Source organism: Peromyscus maniculatus, chromosome 11 (assembly GCF_049852395.1).
Source record: "Peromyscus maniculatus bairdii isolate BWxNUB_F1_BW_parent chromosome 11, HU_Pman_BW_mat_3.1, whole genome shotgun sequence".
Lineage (NCBI taxonomy): Eukaryota > Metazoa > Chordata > Mammalia > Rodentia > Cricetidae > Peromyscus > Peromyscus maniculatus.
In genome coordinates this window covers 88665936-88685228 of record NC_134862.1, presented here as the reverse complement: position 1 = coordinate 88685228, position 19293 = coordinate 88665936, and the positions used below count along the sequence as shown (strand labels likewise).

At 37.9% G+C, this 19293-nt stretch overlaps 1 protein-coding gene across 21 annotated transcripts in view; it reads right to left on the bottom strand.

Moving 5' to 3' along the window:
- The window catches only part of Cdc42bpa (CDC42 binding protein kinase alpha), a 211874-nt gene that overhangs the window by 122685 nt on the left and 69896 nt on the right, over positions 1-19293 (bottom strand). For 17 of the 21 annotated variants that reach the window (XM_076548064.1, XM_076548060.1, XM_076548071.1 and 14 more), the window contains 3 exons: positions 15078-15161; positions 10545-10640; positions 1162-1310 (listed from right to left, as the gene is read on the bottom strand). In XM_076548064.1, the coding sequence (XP_076404179.1) occupies positions 1162-1310; positions 10545-10640; positions 15078-15161 (329 nt within the window). Of the gene's footprint in view, positions 1-1161; positions 1311-10544; positions 10641-11286; positions 11377-15077; positions 15162-19293 lie in introns of those variants that run through there. The other 4 variants (XM_076548070.1, XM_076548073.1, XM_076548075.1 and 1 more) reach the window with 2 other exon arrangements.

Genomic DNA, 19293 nt, shown 5'->3' with positions numbered 1-19293 from the left:
ATATTTTACTATACTTTTAAACATCCTATATATAAGAAACATTTTGTAAATAGGCCTACTTTTTTTTTCATCCAATAATAAATGGTATGTAATGTAATACACACTCATAGGGAAACAAAAGTTTTAGTTTTTTCATTTCATTTTGTTTGAGACAATGTCTCGTGTAGACCAGGCTGGCCTCTAACTCACTCCATAACAAAAGCAGGTGAACTCCAGATCCTCCTGCCTCTACTTCTCAAGTGCTACACTGCAGGGATATACCACTATACCTAGTTCACACAGAAGGAAGTACAAATGATGAATTACTTGTCAGTTTATAATAAGATCATGCTATACACATCAAAACCAACCGTGTCTTTTAAACAAAAAAAAAAATCTTTACATATACATATATATATGTGTGTGTATATATATACATATATATGTGTATATATATACATATATATAATCCTTTAAAGTCTTTTCGTGTGTGTGTGTGTGTGTGTGTGTGTGTGTGTGTGTGTGTGTGTGTATGAGTATGTACATGTGAGGTCCGAGGTCAATTTAGGGTGTCTTCCTTAATCACTCTCTACCTTATTTCCTGAGACAAGGTCTTTTGATGAACCTAGAGCTCTCAATTTGGCTAGACTGGCTGGCCAGCCATCTGTCTCTAGGGATTTGCATTCCTCTACCCCAGTGGATGTATGCTTCCATGTCCTGATTGTACATGATGTTGGGAATCAAACTCAGGGCTTCACCCTTGCTGTCTCCCCAGCCCAAGTCTTTTCTTTAGAAAAATAAAATATATAACAAGTCTATAATTTATGGTCTAGAATTCTAACTATCGGTGTATAAGAATCAACTATAAGGAAACTGACTGCTGCATACTCCTTTTGGGAAGGACATTACATGTAAATCCAGTCATGAGTATGTTCAAAGCTTTCCACAAAAATGCTGACTGGAAGTGGGCATTTGTAAATAGTATACATGGACATAAAAGCAGACACATCAGCTCAGTGATGCAGATTAATAGTAACAGTAAAAACATAAAACCAAAACAATCTCAAAATAAAGTGTTTGTGGATAAGGTGTAACTAAGACCATAATTAATAATTCAGCAGCAACAGAGCTCTTTCTGGATATATCGTCACAGCCAGCTGAATGACAGATGGGCCAACTCACCTATGTACATAGTGGAGCTGATGAACTGAGTCGATTGCTATCACCATCTCAGCCAGGTAGAACCGAGCCATGTCTTCAGGCAGTCGATCTTCAAATTTGCTGAGCAGAGTAAGTAAATCCCCACCAACATAATAATCCATAACCAGGTACTGTGAACAAAAGTAAAATGTGCTCAGTAAATAATCATGGTAAAAATTAATATACTTAATGCATCCTGGGGTTAACTAGAACGAGGCTGAATACTTATGAAGGTTAATTACTCGTGTGGTTAACTCATATTTAAGTATATAAGATAATTATCATTAATAGTAGTAAGACTTCTAAATTTCATAATCAATGAGACAAAATTTTAAAACTTGGTCTAGAAGACAAGATTACAATTTTTGCTGCTTTTGTCCTTTGCAAAGTAAATGACAGTACCACTCACCTGATAAAAGGATTTTTCTCAAATATACATAAACAGAAGCATACCCATTTTAGATGTGTGTGTATGGTATGTATGTATGTATGTATGTATGTATGTATGTATGTAGTACCAAAGAAGGGTAAGGGTATTTATCAGAAAGTTCACCAGGCTCTCTGAGTTAGACGACAACGTTATAGATTTTGTCACATTTTAGATTGTTTTCAAGTACTTATTACTTGTACATGTCCATATGCATGCCTTGATGGTACAATGATTTCCTTTTTTCTTTTCTTTTCTCTCTCTCTCTCTTCCTGCATCTCACTCTGTAGACCAGGCTGGCCTCAAACATCACAGAGATCCGCCTGGCTATGCCTCCTGAGTGCTGGGATTAAAGGCATGCACCACCACCGCCCAGCTGATTTTATTATTTCTAAAGATTTATTTTTATTTTGAGTGCAAGTGAGTGCTTGCATATGTCTTTGCACCACAGTGTGTCTAGTTCCTATGGAGGTCAGAAGAGGGTGGTGGATCTCCTGGAACTGGAGTTACAGGCAGATGTAAGCCACCATGTGAGTGCTGGAGACAGAAAACAGGTCTCTTAACCACTAAGTCATCTCTCTAGCTCAACAATAATTTTATTACAAGATGTAAATATTTCAAGGATATCACTGAGCCAATATTACAATTTAAATTTGGCTATAAAAATTCTTTCATTCTGAGACTTGAAAATTTTAAGCACAGAAAATGTCAAAGAAACTAATTTTATATATTTAAAGCCTAGAAAATTAGGGAAGTTATATTTTAAGTCCTGGTCTATAGCTTACTTACAGCATTTACAAGGCCCAATATTTAACTAACTCTACCCTGAAGCTTATAACAAGTTAATGCAATATAATAAAATTCTATAACATTATCAGGTTGCAAGAAATGGAGACAGTTATGGAGAAGAAACTTTTATCTCTTAATTTCAAAGAAGCCCAATGAGAACTGCAGCAGGAAAAGACTTTAAGGTACAAAAAAGGTACAATTAAAACAGACTCTAATATTAACTTATGTACAGAAAGTGATAAAACATAACTCTTTTCTTTAGTAATATTACTGTGTTCCACTTGGGATTATTATGTACCAAACACTGAGTATGCCCATGGGATAAAGCAGTGGAAGTCCCTACAGCAAGGGCTTCTCCCTTGACAGAGTACTCAGTTCTTATTACAGCAGACTCTTAAAATATCTGAAGACACCATTCCAACACTGAATTGCTTAAAAAAAAAAAAAAACAAAAAAAAAAAAAAACATTATTTCCATTTTTTTCTATTGATGGTCAACATTTAAAATGAAGTTTCTCAAGCTTCTTTTACGAACCTTTATCTACATACTCTTTTATGCTTCCTTTTATTCAAACTCTAAGCCCTACTCCTTCCAAAACTATCAAGATGCTTTCCTTGATGTCTTCTGTGTTAAAGACAGAATAAAAACTGATAAATACGCACGCACTCCTACATTTTCTTGTCTCCTAAATTGAGTTCACAGTCTTCCTTTACTTTGTTCTCAGAAGTAAACTAGCTGCTAATAAAGACAGAATCCATCACATTGAAAAGGGGGTGGGGGGATCCACAAAACTCTCAAGAGAAAAACAGCTCAAAATGAATCATACCTTCAATGGCAGTTTGTCATTAGAGACAAGATACTGGATTCTTTGGATCTAATTCACCAGACTGAATTCACTCACCAAGGTCTTTTTGAGTCTATTACCTACTAACTCTCCCTATCCACTAACAGCATCCTAATTCAGGTCACTGTCTCCCTGTGGCATTTACTGTTACAGACTTAGGAGAAAATGGGTAGATTTCCACAACAGCGGAAAATAGAATGCAGACTAGAATAATAAATAAATTCATTCACCAATTCCATAAACAATTTTTAAGAATACCTACTGTGTGGTAACACCATACTCATCCAACAGAGGTACAACAAATGAGTAAGAATATACCTTCAAAGAATTTATACTCTACAGAGAAACACAAATTAATGATCAGTCTCAGAGCATCACAAATACATTGGCAGGAATAAATGTAGGGAAATAAATGTAGGGAAATGCTTTAGACTCTTCAAGAATCCAGCTAGACATGGTGACCCAGGTCAGTAATCCCACTAGTGAAGTAGCTGAGGCAGGAAGACCACAAGGCAAAGGCAGCCTGAGTAACTCAGCAAGATCACTGCAAACTACAGAAACTAGTTAAAGAGCTAGAGATGTAGCTTTGCAGTAAAGCTTTACCTAACATGCATGAGGCCCTGTGTTCAGTCCTCAGTGCCGGGAGTATAGGAACAAAAAACAATCCAGCTTTTGAATTTGGCTCACTGATTTGTCTAAAATGTATTTTTGTCGGGATGTAATGACTATTTTCTAATAGACAGATGCCGATTATCTAAACTGAGCTACTAAATAATCTGTTCTTTTCTTTCATCAGTTGAGATGTGTCTTCATCACACTTTAAAACCCCCAAATCCTCACCTCTGTCCCTGGGCACTATCCTCTGCTGCGGTTGCCTATGTTTGGGTCAATATTCTTCCATCATTCTGAAGAACTTCTCGGGAAAATTAAGGGTCTTACAGGACAGGTTTTTACTCTGAACTACCTTAAAAATATACGCCTAAACTTTCTTTAAACTCATTCAAATAAACATACACCAAGGTGCAACAATTCTAAAACAGATGAAGGAAGAACACAGCCCTCCAAGTGAACAGCACTTCCCAACTGTTTAGAAGACAGACAATCTAACAAAATTAGGACGAGGATATTAACAGATATTTACAGTCACCATCAGCCAAGTAACACATGCCCAACTGCCACAGTATGTCAGGAAATGAAGGACACAGCAGCAGCAGGACACCATGGGTGACTACGCTTCCAGAGAGTCAGAAGCAACACTGTTTCACATCAACATACACCACAGTCCTTTGGAACAGTCACTTGCCAGGATCAAACCTTTAACTATGGAGCTGAGGATACAACTCAGGAGTCAAGTGCTTGCCTGGTGTGCACTAAGGCCTGGATCCTGTCCCTAGCATTGCATAAACTGGACATGATGATACACGATCATAACCCCAGCACTCAAGAGGTAGAAGCAGAAAGATCAAAAGCTCAGGTACTGCTCAGGTCACACAGCAGGTTGGAGGCCAGTCTAAACAAACAAGGAAGAATATTATTTGACCTAACATGACTCATCTGAGCAACACAATTACAACCACTATTTCAACCAGGGGTGGGAGAACATACCTGTAATAACAACCCTTAGGAGAAGGCTGAGTCAGGAGGATCACAAATTCAAAGCTGGCCTAGACTAACATAGTGAAACCCTGTCTCAAAAAACAAAAAAGCCGGATATTAAAGGAAGCAGTCAATAAGGCTCAGTAAGAACTGTATTTCTGGCTGGTGCTCTAACCCAGTAGTCAGTCTCTAACATCCACAGGGCCCTAGGTTCAAGTCCCATTAACTACTCCAAACTTTACATAGTATTATAAGGAAACAATGCATAAACATCTGAAAATACATGTTTTAAAAAAAAAAAAAAAGTCACTATACCACACCCAAGAGGCTGAGGCAAAAGTATTGAGGATGCAAGACCAGCCTGAGTTACATAGTGAGTTTAGGTCTGGCCCTGGATATATAATAAGATCCTATTTCAAAATAGGATAATTCAAGAAATTAAAGCTTAAACATGTTCCATTTTTCCTCAAGCATAAAATAAACAGGAAATTATGAATAAGAACATATGATAGAAAGATAATTTTCACTGATTCAGAATATTCCAAGACATAAGGATTTCATGTGTCAGTGTTTGACGCAGCTGCTTTAAACATAATGAGTTTACTTGAGAAAAATATTCTATTCACACCTTAGAATCATACATTAAACTGTGCAGCTTCTGCTTACGCACATAAAAGGCACTCGATATAATGCTACACTTTTTCATAGTATGTGGCAGTAATATCTAAGAAAGTTGGAAATGAAAATCCAAATTATCTACTACAAATTTCTTGAGTTATATAGCAGCAAAAATGTTTGGTTACTTAAAAGAATGGTTAAAAGTTACTGTGCAAAATAAATATATTGAAAACAATTTCTGTTTTGGTATCTAAAACTGATTTGTCTACATTCTTAAATTGTTTTATTTTCTAATATCCTTTAAAGATTTAATTATTTATTTATTTACAAGTATACATAGGCCATGAGTGTATATATGTGAATCACGGGTGTTCAGGTGCCCATGGAGATTTAAAAAAACAGCATATATCCCCTGGAACTGGAGTTCCAGGCCATTGTAAGCTGCCAATGTAGGTAGTAGGAGCTGAACTCAGGTCTCTTATAAGAACAGCAAGTGCTCTTAACTGCTAAGTCATTGCTTCAGCTCCAAAACAGGTTTTATGGTTGTGTTGTTTTGTTTTTGTTTTGGATGGTGCAGGGGGATGCAATCCAGGGCCTTGTGCATGCTGGGCGAAGTTGTTACCACTCAGCTACACACACTCACTTACTTTCTAATTTTCAAATGCTTAAAAGAATGGCTGCAATGATAGCTAAGACTTCCGAATTCTGCCTCTTGTAAATGACAAGAATTTTCATTTTGATCCTCCTCCAAATACTGTTACTTTTATTTCAATATAAGTAACATAACTGGTATATACAGATTACTTCTCTCAGAGAAAGTCACTGAAGAAGAAATATATATCCTAAGTCTAATACAAAGAATGCAAATCAGTCTAAATAATTCAGAAGACAAAATGGTAATAAGCAGTTCTGACTTTTTTTTTTTCTCCTCTTAATACTATTTGCCAAATGTTTGCCTTTTGAAAGCTGGCATTTAGGGAGCTGGAGAGATGGCTCATCACTTAAGGGCACTTGATGCTCTCACAAAGGACCCAGATTTTGTTCCCAGCACTCACACTAGGGACTCATGACTGCCCATAATTGCAGTTCCAGAGGATTGGATGCTGGCTTCTAACCTCCTCAAGCAGAAGGCACACAGTGGCACATGAACATACATGCAAGCAAAACATTCATATACATAAATCAAAAAATCTGCCACTTGAGCACTTGTTTATATTTATTTCTATATTTATAACAAAATGTACTTTTAAGCGATATATAAATTCATGATGATAAACTTATGTCCAAAAAAATACATTGACAGGATTTTAGCCTTATTACTTTTGAAAATTACCATGATAAATACTTTTTCTAAGTGTAAATAAATACCTAATTTATGTTCGATGTACTCACGAATTTTGCTAATAAATCTACATATATTATATCTGCCTCATTTGTTCATCCCAAAAATTTCAATAATCAAACTAAATCCTACCAAAGATCATTCTGTTCACTCTGACACTGAATGGTAAACACATGGAAAGCTTTATCCTGTCGTTTATAAAAACAGTTCTGACTACAAACCACAATGCTACATATGGTGCATTAAAAACCAATGCCACTGTTGTGGCAAGCAGTTTCTTCCAAGATCAAAACCTTCCCTCTTGAAGGGAAGCTCGTTAAGACATAGGATGTTGACAGGAGGACAAACAGCAGCAGGGTGTTCCAAGCAAGGGCAAACTTTCCACTGCCCAGGGACGCTCCTTAAGCTCAGGAAGTAAACAACTCAAAATAGCTTCAGAAAGTCTCTGATACTGACCATATTCACTAGAACCAACCCCTCCTTCCTAAAGTGTACACAAACATTCCAGACTGCTAAATTGCACTGTTAGCTAGGCCACACTGCCCAGAAGTCACTACTCAGCAGCAGAGCTCCCTGGAAAAGCACAGACCACTTCAGACCTACGGCTCTACCTGCAGAGGGCGCTCTCCAACCTGCTGAGCTGCCTGCAGGTGTGCAGTGTGTTCCAGTTTCCAACTTTCCTGAGCTGTCAGCCCTGCTGGCGTGGCTTTTTGGTGATGGAGCTGACTTTGAGTCATTTCTGCTCCTGTAACTAACCCTAATCCAGCTCAGTGGCTCGCCAAGGTGGGCTCTGGTGGTATTAGTACTTCAGTCCGTCCTCGGTCCCGCATCTGAAGTGAGTGGACTGCTCACATCTCCCTACAACTGTTGCAATAGTTGTCAGGTCAGTATTTACTCTCAATAATCATCATAAATGCTTGTTTTCCTTTCTATTTGATTCTTAAATGCTGTTTGCTGCCCACTAAATTGGTCTTATACCCATTTTTTTCATTTTTAAAAAACATATAAGGGATATAAATATTGGAATAGCACTGTTTCTACACTTGGATCTGACCTGACATCAGACAAAAACCTCATGTGTATGACAGCTATAAACAAACATTTAGTTTTACTTTAGCTAAAGATACGAAGGATCATGCCATTTATGTTTTTCTAAATCTCAACCAAAGATTCAGAGGCACTGTATACACACATATGTTGGTTGTATAACAGACTTTAAAAATATAAAGCTAAAACGAGACAAAGTTTAATTCCAACAGGAAATTCTGGAAATGACTATTTTAACATGTAGAATTCCAGCACAATTGAATGTTTCCAGGGGATTTAAACAGAGATCACATTAAAAGCAAATGCAGATGAGTATAGAGAACGCTCAAGGATGACAGCGGAATCTTATATTTCTTCTTAACTAAGAAATACACTTAGTGTTTCTGGCTACCTCTTGTGCTCCTGTGGGGGGGGGGGTGCGAGCCGAGACCCTGAGAGACCCTGAATGTGCTAGCATACGCTCTACCACTGAGTGCATGCCTGGCCCTGCTCTCCTCAGTCTCCACAGTGCCGTGTCTCCATCCGTTTGCTGACCACTCCATGACTTCTCTTCTTGGCATCCTCACTTCTATCCACTGTGGGCACACCTGCTCGTTTCACACTAACAAGTATTACTCCATGATTCTTGCTTGCCCTGTCTTTACTGTTATTGTCAAGAGAAGCCAGGCCACGTTTGCTATAGAGAGGCAGACAGTCAATACTACAGATTTGGGAGGCCAAGAGGCAGGATTCAGGTTAAGAGTGGTTAATTACATAAGAGATAGAACAAATCTTTGCGTTTCCTTAGTTGTTCGTTTTTGTTTTTGTTTTTTGGTTTTGTTTTGTTTTGTTTTGTTTCACTTTTTTTGGTTTTTCGAGACAGGGTTTCTCTGTGTAGCTTTGCGCCTTTCCTGGAACTCACTCTGTAGTCCAGGCTGGCCTCAAATTCACAGAGATCCGCCTGCTTCTGCCTCCTGAGTGCTGGGATTAAAGGCCTGCGCCACCACCGCCCTGCAACATTTCCTTAGTTTTAAAAGCAATCTGTGTTGTTCCTGATGTCTTCAATTTTTTGAGCAACTGTTTTCAATAAAAGAACAAGTTTAGTCGGGCTGTGGTGGTAAAAGCTTTTAATCCCAGCACTCGGGAGGCAAAGCCAGGTGATCTCCCTTAGTTTGAGGCCAGCCTGGGCTACAGAGTGAGTTCCAGGATAGACACCAAAACTACACATGAAAACCATCTCCAAAAAAAAGTTTCTTCTCCCTGACCATTTCCCTCTGCTTTTGCAATCAAGCACAATTCAGCACTGAACACAGGTAAATAGTTTTTCTTATCTAATACATAAGCTTCTCAGAAACCACCTATATGGCTGTAGACTCATTTTCATTTTATTCTTAGAAGTTATATTATAATGAAGTATTCTGTTTTAAATTTACTAATCTTACTAATCAATTATTTCCTGTGAATTGAGAATGTGGTAATGTGTGGTATATCTGGCAATGTATATGTACACTATATTCTATTAGTATAGATGTGTAATGTGTTTTCAATAATAAACACAATGCTTTGCTATTTAATCTTAATAACTTAAAAAATAAAATAACATAAAAACTTTACTGTCCTGTACACTAAAGCATTCTGACATGATAGGTATGTATTATCAATAAAAAAAAATAAAATGTCATGGTACAGTAATATGCACAGAATTCAAAATGCTATCAAGTTATATAACTGGCTTGGTAGTTTTTGACAATCTGTAAGTCAATAAGTATAACTATACTACAAGTTTATGAAAACTAAACCTTGAAGTTTATGTACTATTTATGTCACAAAATGACATTTTGGAAGAATCTTCAGACTTTATACTTCTGAATAAATATAGCATTTTCATCATCTAAACTACTTCCCATATATTACTTACTTGATTTTAGACTCATCATCTGGTATACTTTATGTAAATAATACTAAGAAGAGAGAACTTTTATCTCTTGTTCACGATTCTCTCCAGACACAGAGAACAGTGCCCAGCAGAAAGCACACATCCACTAAGCATTCAGCAAATAAACAAAAACTGCCCCCTATTCTTTCCATTCCAGTTGTCCAGTCTGGTACAAAACAGCATTTCAAGACATGAACACTTTTCAAAAAAGATATACACCTGGAAATAAAAATGGATCAAAAACTGAAGAACTATGAATAGTAAGTAGGCCAAGTAGTTACCTATCGAATTGGAGCAAACTTCACCTTATTTATCCTTTGACTTCATTTCCTCGTTTCTAGTTTCTCGATTCATTTTTATTTATACTCAGGTGGTACAGATTCTGATATTTCAAGTTTTCTCTACGTTCCCCCCAAGCTTATGTGAAGTGCTCTATGATATCATATAAATATAGCTCAACTTAATACAGCACATGGCCACATTGGAAAGTGTGTAAAGTTTTCAGAAGCAGAACACTACTAATAAAATACACTGGGACAGTCATAAAAAAACAAAACCCCTGAACTGTCTCCTACAGCATTTAACTGAAGGAAATTAAAACAGCCTGGACTGAGTTTGGGATTTCTTATTTAAAGGCATAAGCAAATTCAACAACAACAACAAAAAAAAAAAAAAAAGCATCAAATTTCTCAGACAAATAATTCTCATAGCAATGTACAACTCACTCGGTGAAATGCAGTGGTTTTTTCTATTTAAATAAGACTCAGATCACAAAAGCATCTCTTACTAGGTTGTTGTCGTCCTGGAAAGCGTAGTGCAGGGTTGTTATCCACTTGTTGTCTCCGTTCACCAGTACGTCCCTCTCTTCACGAAAGCACGCTGTCTGCAAGGGAAAGGAAATGCCTCCAAGAATACTTCACACAGGCAGAAAACACTTTCCAAGCAACTGATCAAAATCTGTACCACAGTCTAAAACGCTTAATAGTTTTTAAAATTGCTAGAGTCCAAAACAATGCAGGAAATGCACAGAATTATTTAGCTTAAACACAGACCAACCAACCTATTACCTAGATGATACAAATGTCCAGCTTTGCCATATCCACTTTTCCATTTTTAAAGACACAGAAAATGGACATTAGCAGGTGCTTTTGACTTTTGTGTTGTGTTTTATAAGACTGAACTTAGGATCTTGTACATGCTAGATAGTATTTGTGCTTATGAGTTATATCCTCAGCTCTTACAGTTGATACTGGTTATCCATAAAGAAGATTAAGTAGCCATGATACATGAAACAACTTATTCTACAACTAGCCCTAGTATCCTCAAGTATATACACACAGGACTTATTTGGACAAACAGAATTAAACAGCACTATTTGAGAAAACACTAAAACTAGTATATATAATCCATCTGAAATAATGATTTAAACTGTCAGTCAAGTTGCTAAAATCTATAACATTTTGCTTTAGGAAGAAGACAGAATCATGTTACCTACTTAGTACTAAGTCCTGCTCTATGACTTAACTGACCTCAAAGTATGGTTTCCACTTAATATTTTAGAAGGCTGGGAGAGCCCAGGAATCCCCTTTCCTGGCTTTATCTTACAATGACAGTGATCTGGAATTTTAAAGACAATCCATTAGAATCTAGTAAATAACTGGAGCTTCACTTGATTGAAAATTCCAAACTAAACAAAACTCTGAAGACTTTAGTCAAAACAACAAATTTAACTTTCAGTTCTAATCTATCTTGAATTGCTTAGTTAAAAAAAAAGTTTTAAAAGATATAAACTATGGTATATAATTTCAAACATATACAGAAGTAGAGAGTCTGACTAAATTCCTCCACCCAAAGTACTGTTACTCAATTATAACAATTATTTTATTACCCAATCTTATTTTATCACACACACACACTTTATAAAGATAGTCTCAGGCATTATATGATCTATTCATAAGTGTTTAACCATTAAGCTATTCTTTTTAAAGTACAGATAGTAGGTCTAGATATAAGGCATAATGCAGACATTCTGCTTAATGTACTTTGCCCTCAGCTGCTTATGCCAATTGGGAAAGATACTACCAGTATCTATTAAAGAGAAGCCAGGGTACTTCACCACATAATGCACAGAACAGCTTGCACAGGAAATGACCAAGTATCAACAGTGGTCCTGACAAGAAAATCTGTTCTTCATCAATATTAAACCATGATAAATGGACACTCTGGTGGTGTGGGGGTGCTCTAGGAATTCAATCATATTTTCTGAAGGAAAGAAAAAAAAATTTCATTCCCTCCATGATTTGGGTCTCTTAAAAACACAATGAACAAGGCATGGTAGTGTATGCCTATAATCATAGTGCTTAAGAGGAGAAAGCAAGCAGATAAAGTTTAAAGTCATCCTTGGTTAGCTAAGAAACATGACACTGTCTCAACAAACCAACACCTTACAACATAACATGTGCATGGGGTTACTAGGACTGCAGAAGATTTAACTGCTCATTTTCCCAACATATTCTGAGGGTTTTTTTTATTTTATTTTGTTTCTATGAGACCGGGTTTCTCTATATAGCCCTAGCTGTCCTAGAACTTGCTCTGTAGACCAAGCTGGCTTTGAACTCAGAGATCTGCCTGCCCTGTCTCCTGAGTGCTGGGACTAAAGGCCTGTGCTGCCACCACCACGTGGCTGATTTTCAAATTTTAACCAAACATTTTTCTCCACAGTGAGACACATCTGCTCCTGGCAGAACCAATTACTTCAAAGAGGATGATGGGCACTGAAGAAAATCCATATTGAATTTTTCTTTATGTCAAAAGCTGGCCATGTGGGCAAAGAACCTCCCCTTGCTTCAATTGCTGACAGTTACTGTCCAAACTGGACCAGCAGGACACCAGAAAGGTGACTGCCAAACTTTGCCAAGACAAGTTAGGACAGCCCTTCAGAATTCTCTGCTTCACAGCAAAGTCTGTCAGGCATCCTAGGCTTTAGGACAGAGTGGGATGACCCAATGTTGTAGAGGAACTTTGGGTGACTGTCCAGGCAACTTGAAGTCCATCATTAGGTAACATTTTACCCTTCTGGGGTCTTTGATGGAGTTGAAGACTAAATAGTTATAATTATAGTTTTCCTTAGTTGTAATAGAAAGTAAATTAGATACAAAACTTTAGACTCACCAAAATAAGGTTAGTATTTTCTCTAATTTTACCAAATACAAATGGATTACTGTAATTCTTACTTAATAGCTGTTTTGTGAATATGTACTTCTCTCATTGGTCGGTAATCAAGTTGTTCTGGCCTATGGCAAGACAGGGGGAGTGAGATGAAGAATCAACTAGGACACAAAGGAGGAGGGTGGGGTCGAGACAGATCCTGCGGGCAGTCCAAGAAGCAGGACGTGGAGGGCCAGTAAACCACAGACCTTGTGGCAATGAATAGATTAATAGGTTAATTTAAGTGTAAGAGCTAGTTAGTAATAAGCCTGAACTACTGCCCAAGCATCTATAATTAATACAAGCCTGTGAGTGATTATTTGGAAATGGCTGTGGGACAGAGAAAAGTCTCTGTTTACACATTTCACTTGCCAGAGTGATTTAACTTTCATACACTTTTACATTTTTCTGTATTCAGTATTATGTTCTTTAAATTTCAACCTTAATGGATTACTGGGATAATGAGCAACAAGAATTCCTGTGCTGAAACAGAAGTTAAATAAAGTCCATACATAAATAATAATTCTACAAAGCTGTCACATGACTCTTTAGAACATTCATAAAATACATCAAATTCATCAAATTAGCAATCCTATACAGCCATCAAAACTATATGCATAGTGCCTTCAAGATGGCTCAGCCAGCAAAAAGTGCTTGCCATTCAAGTCTAATGACTGAGTCTAGTCCCTAGATCCCGAGAGCTGAGGGTGGGGGGATAAAAATAACCTCCTGAAAACTGTCCTATGACCTCCACACACATGCGTCATGGCAGGTACATGCCTATACTCATACATATCATGTACCTATACATACTCATACATATCATGTACATATCATGTACCTGTACGTGCATGCATGCGCGCGCGCACACACACACACACACACACACACACACACACACACACAACAACAACAACAACCGATGAGAGCAGTCAAAAAACCAAGTATACTGATGATTATATCTAGTTGGCTTCTCATTCACTGGGAATAAGAATAAAGGCTTCTCTCCTTCACAAAATGCTGTTACAGAGAAAATTTTCAGATAAAAGAATATTAAAGTCTAAGATATTCATTTTGAAAAATAAATGGAATTTTTATAAGATTTCCATTTTTATGACAAGGTATCAAATTCACTGTTTTAGTCATCTAGGGTGTTTTGGTGGTGGTGGTGGTGGTGGTGGTGGTGGTAGTTTTTTTGTTTCTGTTTTCTTTTGTGTGTGTGTATGTGTGCGCACGCTAGCCTTGAACTTGTCATCTAACTAAGGATAAACTGGAATTCTTAATCTTTCTCTTTCTACCTCCTAAATAAAATCTGGATCCAGCAGCTTTTATTTGCTTTCATGTATATAGTTTAACATATATTTGATGGCCACAAAAAAAAAAAAGAGAGCCACAGAAATTCTTATGTAGTCAGTAAAAAATGTTTTTAATATAACTAACAAAAAATCATTTGTGGCAAGTGTGCTTAAGTTCACAGACGGTTACATACTCTGAGTTAATAAAACATTTAGGTAAGCAATAGCTTCCAAAGTTTAACGATATTCCCCACAAAATAAGTTTAATTTGGAAGGTTGTTGTAACATACACACAACCTAGAAAATCCTTTCATGTAAAAATTATCCTAAGATCATTTCAACATCCCTTTGCATAAACTGGAGCCAGCCCTGGCAAAACCGCTGGTTAAGAGCACTTCATAGTTCTTCTACTTTTTTATCTTTTCTGAATGGTTGTCATATGTGTGTGCATAAGTGTGTACACATGTATGCAGGTGCTTAGGTGTCATGGTGCACACTTGTTGTGGAGGTCAGAGAATAACTTTCTGCTGTCAGCTTTCTCTTTCCACCACAGGTTCCGGGGATCAAACCTCCCTCCACTAAGGCACTCCACAGGTCCCCGTTACACTGATACATTCTGCAGGTGGCGTGGCTGGTTCTGATAGTCTTTCTTCTCTCATTTTGAAATTACATTTTTACAAACACACAACGTTAATTTTGGTGAAATAATTAAATGCACTAATAATCTGTGTCTGCCTTGCTATGTATTCAGATGATGCATAAGCTCACAAAAGTACTCCAACCCAGTGCCATCAATTTTACAAAGAATAAAGACTCACCTCAGCTCTTTTCAGCATTTCCCACTTGTTCAGAATTTTCATGGCAAATACTTTATCTGCATTTTTTAGTTTAACTACAGCAACCTAGAAAAGATAAAAGGAAATACAACTTTTAAAGCATGGCCAAAAAAATACTTTTTCCATTTTCCATTTTCCTCTCTGTAAGAAAAAAATACCAATTATCAATTATTTCAATGCCGCTCAATTCTAAGATCCTAAATTAAATGTCAAATTAAAATTTATATTAGTTAACATATGTCACACAAGTCATTTTATTTGTGAATAGTGTCTGCTGCTTATTATCTTCCTTTCCAAGTTTCCTGCCCAGGAATTTAAACTCATCATCTATTACTAAGAAACTGACCAAGATGCACAGCAGAAAAGCAGCAGATCTTAAGAGACAGTGCCTGCCAGATTCCAGACGATGATACAGGGAATGCAGGGCCCAAAGGAGAGATGTTCTGTGGGAATCAAGCACTAGGAAGTGAACTGAAGGTGATGGTGCTCTTCACTCCACACACTCTTCCCCACTATGCGTGTATTCCAACTCATTCTTCCCTTCCTCCCCCAACTCCCACCCAAGAGCAATTACGGCTAACAGTTTTACAAACTGTGGACCACACACATCCTTCCCAACAATAAAAAGCAGCAGATGCTTCTGTATTGCATATATCCAGCTACAGATCAAAATACTGCCAAGTACAGATAAGACTACTCTCACTGTCAACAAACTGATTGCATTTCTGTTTCTACGTTGTTTCCATTTAACTAGATAATCTCTTTAGGGCCCTTCCATCCAGCTTGCTGGGTTTGTTACAGGGCTGAAACTAAACTACAGAAAAGGCAGGCAGATATTCACCAACATTTCCGGTAACTGAGGCACCAGTGGAGAAAACAATCACTCTCTGCTTTAGTTTGGATAGGAGGTGCCCTAAAGGTCTCGGTGATGGTAAAGGTTTGGTCCCCAGCACAGCCCTTTGATGACAGAAGGCTTAAAGTCTTAATAACAGTTTTGTGCCTTTAAGTTGTTGGGGTCTGTGGGACCCTAAACTGACTTCATTATTTCCCCCTCCTTTCTTCCTATCAGGTGGATAGTTTTATTTTGCCACACACTCTCAGAACAATATGCTACTTTACCACAGGCCCCAAAGCAGAGAGCTAATTGATTACACACTGAAATCTCCAAAACCATAAGCCAAGATAAATTTCCCTTTTTATAAGTGAATTGTTTGAGGTATTTTGTTATAGTAATTTGAAGCTAACAACACAGTATCTTAACATGCAGGGAAGAACATGTGTACAGATCTTTACAATTCAAGGGAGAATTTCCAAGGCTAAAAAAAAAAGGTTTAAATTCAAGCTCTAATTTTTAAGTAAGTTTTAATACCAAATGTATATATTAAGGGCACTTAATAAATTTGTACCTAGATGGGACTGTCATTAAAGTAATATGATGACATGATTAAAATTACTGCATAACATTTCTCAGCTGCCATAAAGTTACATCATCAAATAAAATGTTGGAGGATGTGTCAGGAAGATGCCTCAGTAAAAAATTGAGCCAAGCTGGGCAATGGTGGCGCACGCCTTTAATCCCAGCACTCAGGAGGCAGAGGCAAGAGGATCTCTGTGAGTTTGAGGCCAGCCTGGTCTACAAAATGAGTTCCAGGAAAGGCGCAAAAACTAATTGAGCCACACTAGCAAGCCTGGCAAACTGAGCTCAATAGATCCTTGTAACCCATGTAAAAAGCCTAATTTGGTGGTGCACATCTGTAATCTCAAGATTCCTAAGGCGAGATGGGGATATGGATAGGAGAATAGCCCAGAAGCTTCCAGGATAGGTGGTCTGAAGTACACAGTACAGCAGCAGAAACAAGAGACCCTGCATCAACAAGGCGGAAGATAAGAACTAACTGCCAAGATGTCCTCTACCCTCCATCTGTCCAGCAACACACATCCAAGAGTCTAAATGCTGGGCATTGTGCTAAGATTTCACACAGCTCTACCATCTCTCAAATGCATTTCCAAAAACCAAAGCATTTTATAACTCACTTAGCAGTGTATACTGAAAGCAGATTATTAGTTTTTGTTTTTGGTCATTTTGTTGTTGTTGTTGTTGTTGTTAATCTCTGTTACTGTAAAAACAAACATGCTTAGCCAGGGAGTGGTGATGCACGACTTTGATCCCAGCACTCGGGAGGCAGAGACAGGCAGCTCTCTGTGAGTTCGAGGCCAGCCTGGTCTGGTCTACAGAGTGAGATCCAGGACAGCCAGGACTACAGAGAAACTGTCTTGAAAAGCCAAAATAAAGTTTCACTGAGAAGCATGAACAGATGTGTTGTGCAGTGCTGCTGCGGCCTTGTGGGGTGATGTGTAAGAAGGTGCATGCACTCCATCACCCTCTTAGACTCCCAGAATGCTGGACTCAAAGCACCTTGGCTTGTGCAGCTCCACAGAAGAGGTTGGCAGTGCTAGTGTGCAGCACCCACCCCACACTTCTACACCTAGCCAGCACTTACTGGGGGGGGGGGGGGGGGTGAGGAAGGTGGTGGCAATATGGGATCTGAAGCCAGACTACTGGTTTCAAATCTTGGTTTTATCATTTAACTGTCTAACTCTCGGTTTTTTCTTTAAAGGGTTGCCTTCCAATGTCTCAGTTTTCTCATCAATGGTGAGTTTAATAAATGTACTTACCTTACTTAGATGTAGTAAAGATCAAAATAATTACTATGCATATAAAGTACTTACTACAGGGTCCAGTTAATTGTTCAAGAGATGTGAGCTGTGACCATGCGTCTATACCTTTATCTTTTTTTCTAAAGATTTATTTGTTTATTATGTATACAGAAGAGGGCGCCAGATCTCATTACAGATGGTTATGAGCCACCATGTGGGTGCTGGGAATTGAACTCAGGACCTCTGGAAGAGCAGTCGGTGCTCTTAACCTATGAGCCACCTCTCCAGCCCCCTATACCTTTATCTTAAGCACCCACTCTCCCAATCTCCTAACCACCTCTTGTTCATCTACCACTACTACAGGCCAGTCAGTATGTCTTACAATCCCTTCAGCACTAAAGTGAGCAACAGCTCTTCAATTTCTAGCTTTAAGTTTATAACTTTGACACTATACACATACACAGAAATGTCCTCAATTAAAAAAACCTACATACAAATAAAAGGTAAGTCACAATAATCAACACAGTATGGTTTTCAGTAGTAAAATACTAGAAAAGACTTAAATATCCTTAAAGAGGAAATGGACAAGATATAATAAACCAAAAGAGAATTATTCATGTGACCAAAGAAATGTTAAGAATACTAATTTAATAGAGAAAAGCTCAAGCTCACCATATGATGTGAAACATAAATTTATAAAACATTGTAGATCATAATTATTTTTCATATAGATATATATACACGTAAAATAAATCATAAATTTCTATTCCATACATTAGAGGACAGACACCAAAATACTAAAAGATGAAACTACATCTAAAGTTCTTCAAAGAGATAAGATTTTTATTTACCTTTCTAACTCTTGTGTGGGGTACACACACCCTTCATCTTGGTCACAACATGAACACACGCTAGATGTGTGGTAGTGTACAAAAAGGACCAACAAGAGCCTGAGTCTACAATGTGCATGGCAGTAAGGAATACCATGCTACTGCACAGTACACCTTAAGGGAGTCTCATGAGCTGCCTAAAAACTTCTCCAGAATGAAATGTGGTTTAGAGAAGTAACCACTAAGAGTCAGCTCAAGAAACATTCCTGAATTATCATATTAACACCATGATGAAAAAAGATTATGAAGCTCCCAAGGTGATTAATGATCTGTTCCTCTCTGTTCACACTACAAATGATTTCCCTCTTCATGGCAGTAGAAAATCAAAAATAATGTTCTCTCAGAACCCCCACTTTAGATCCTGTATGCTCAAGTGGCAAAGTCAACTGACACCTGAGGGGATGGCGTGTGTGGTGGGTTGAAAGAACACGGCCCCCAAGGGAGTGGCACTACTAGGAGGTATGGCTTTGCTGGAGGAAGTGTGTCACTGTGGGGGTGGGATTTGAGGTCTCATATATGCTCAAGCCAAACCCAGTGTCTCAGTTCACTTCCTGCTGCCTGCAAGATGTAGAACTCTCAGCTCCCTCTCCAGCACCACGTCTGCCTGCATGCTGCTATGTCCCACCATGATGATAATGGACTGAACCTCT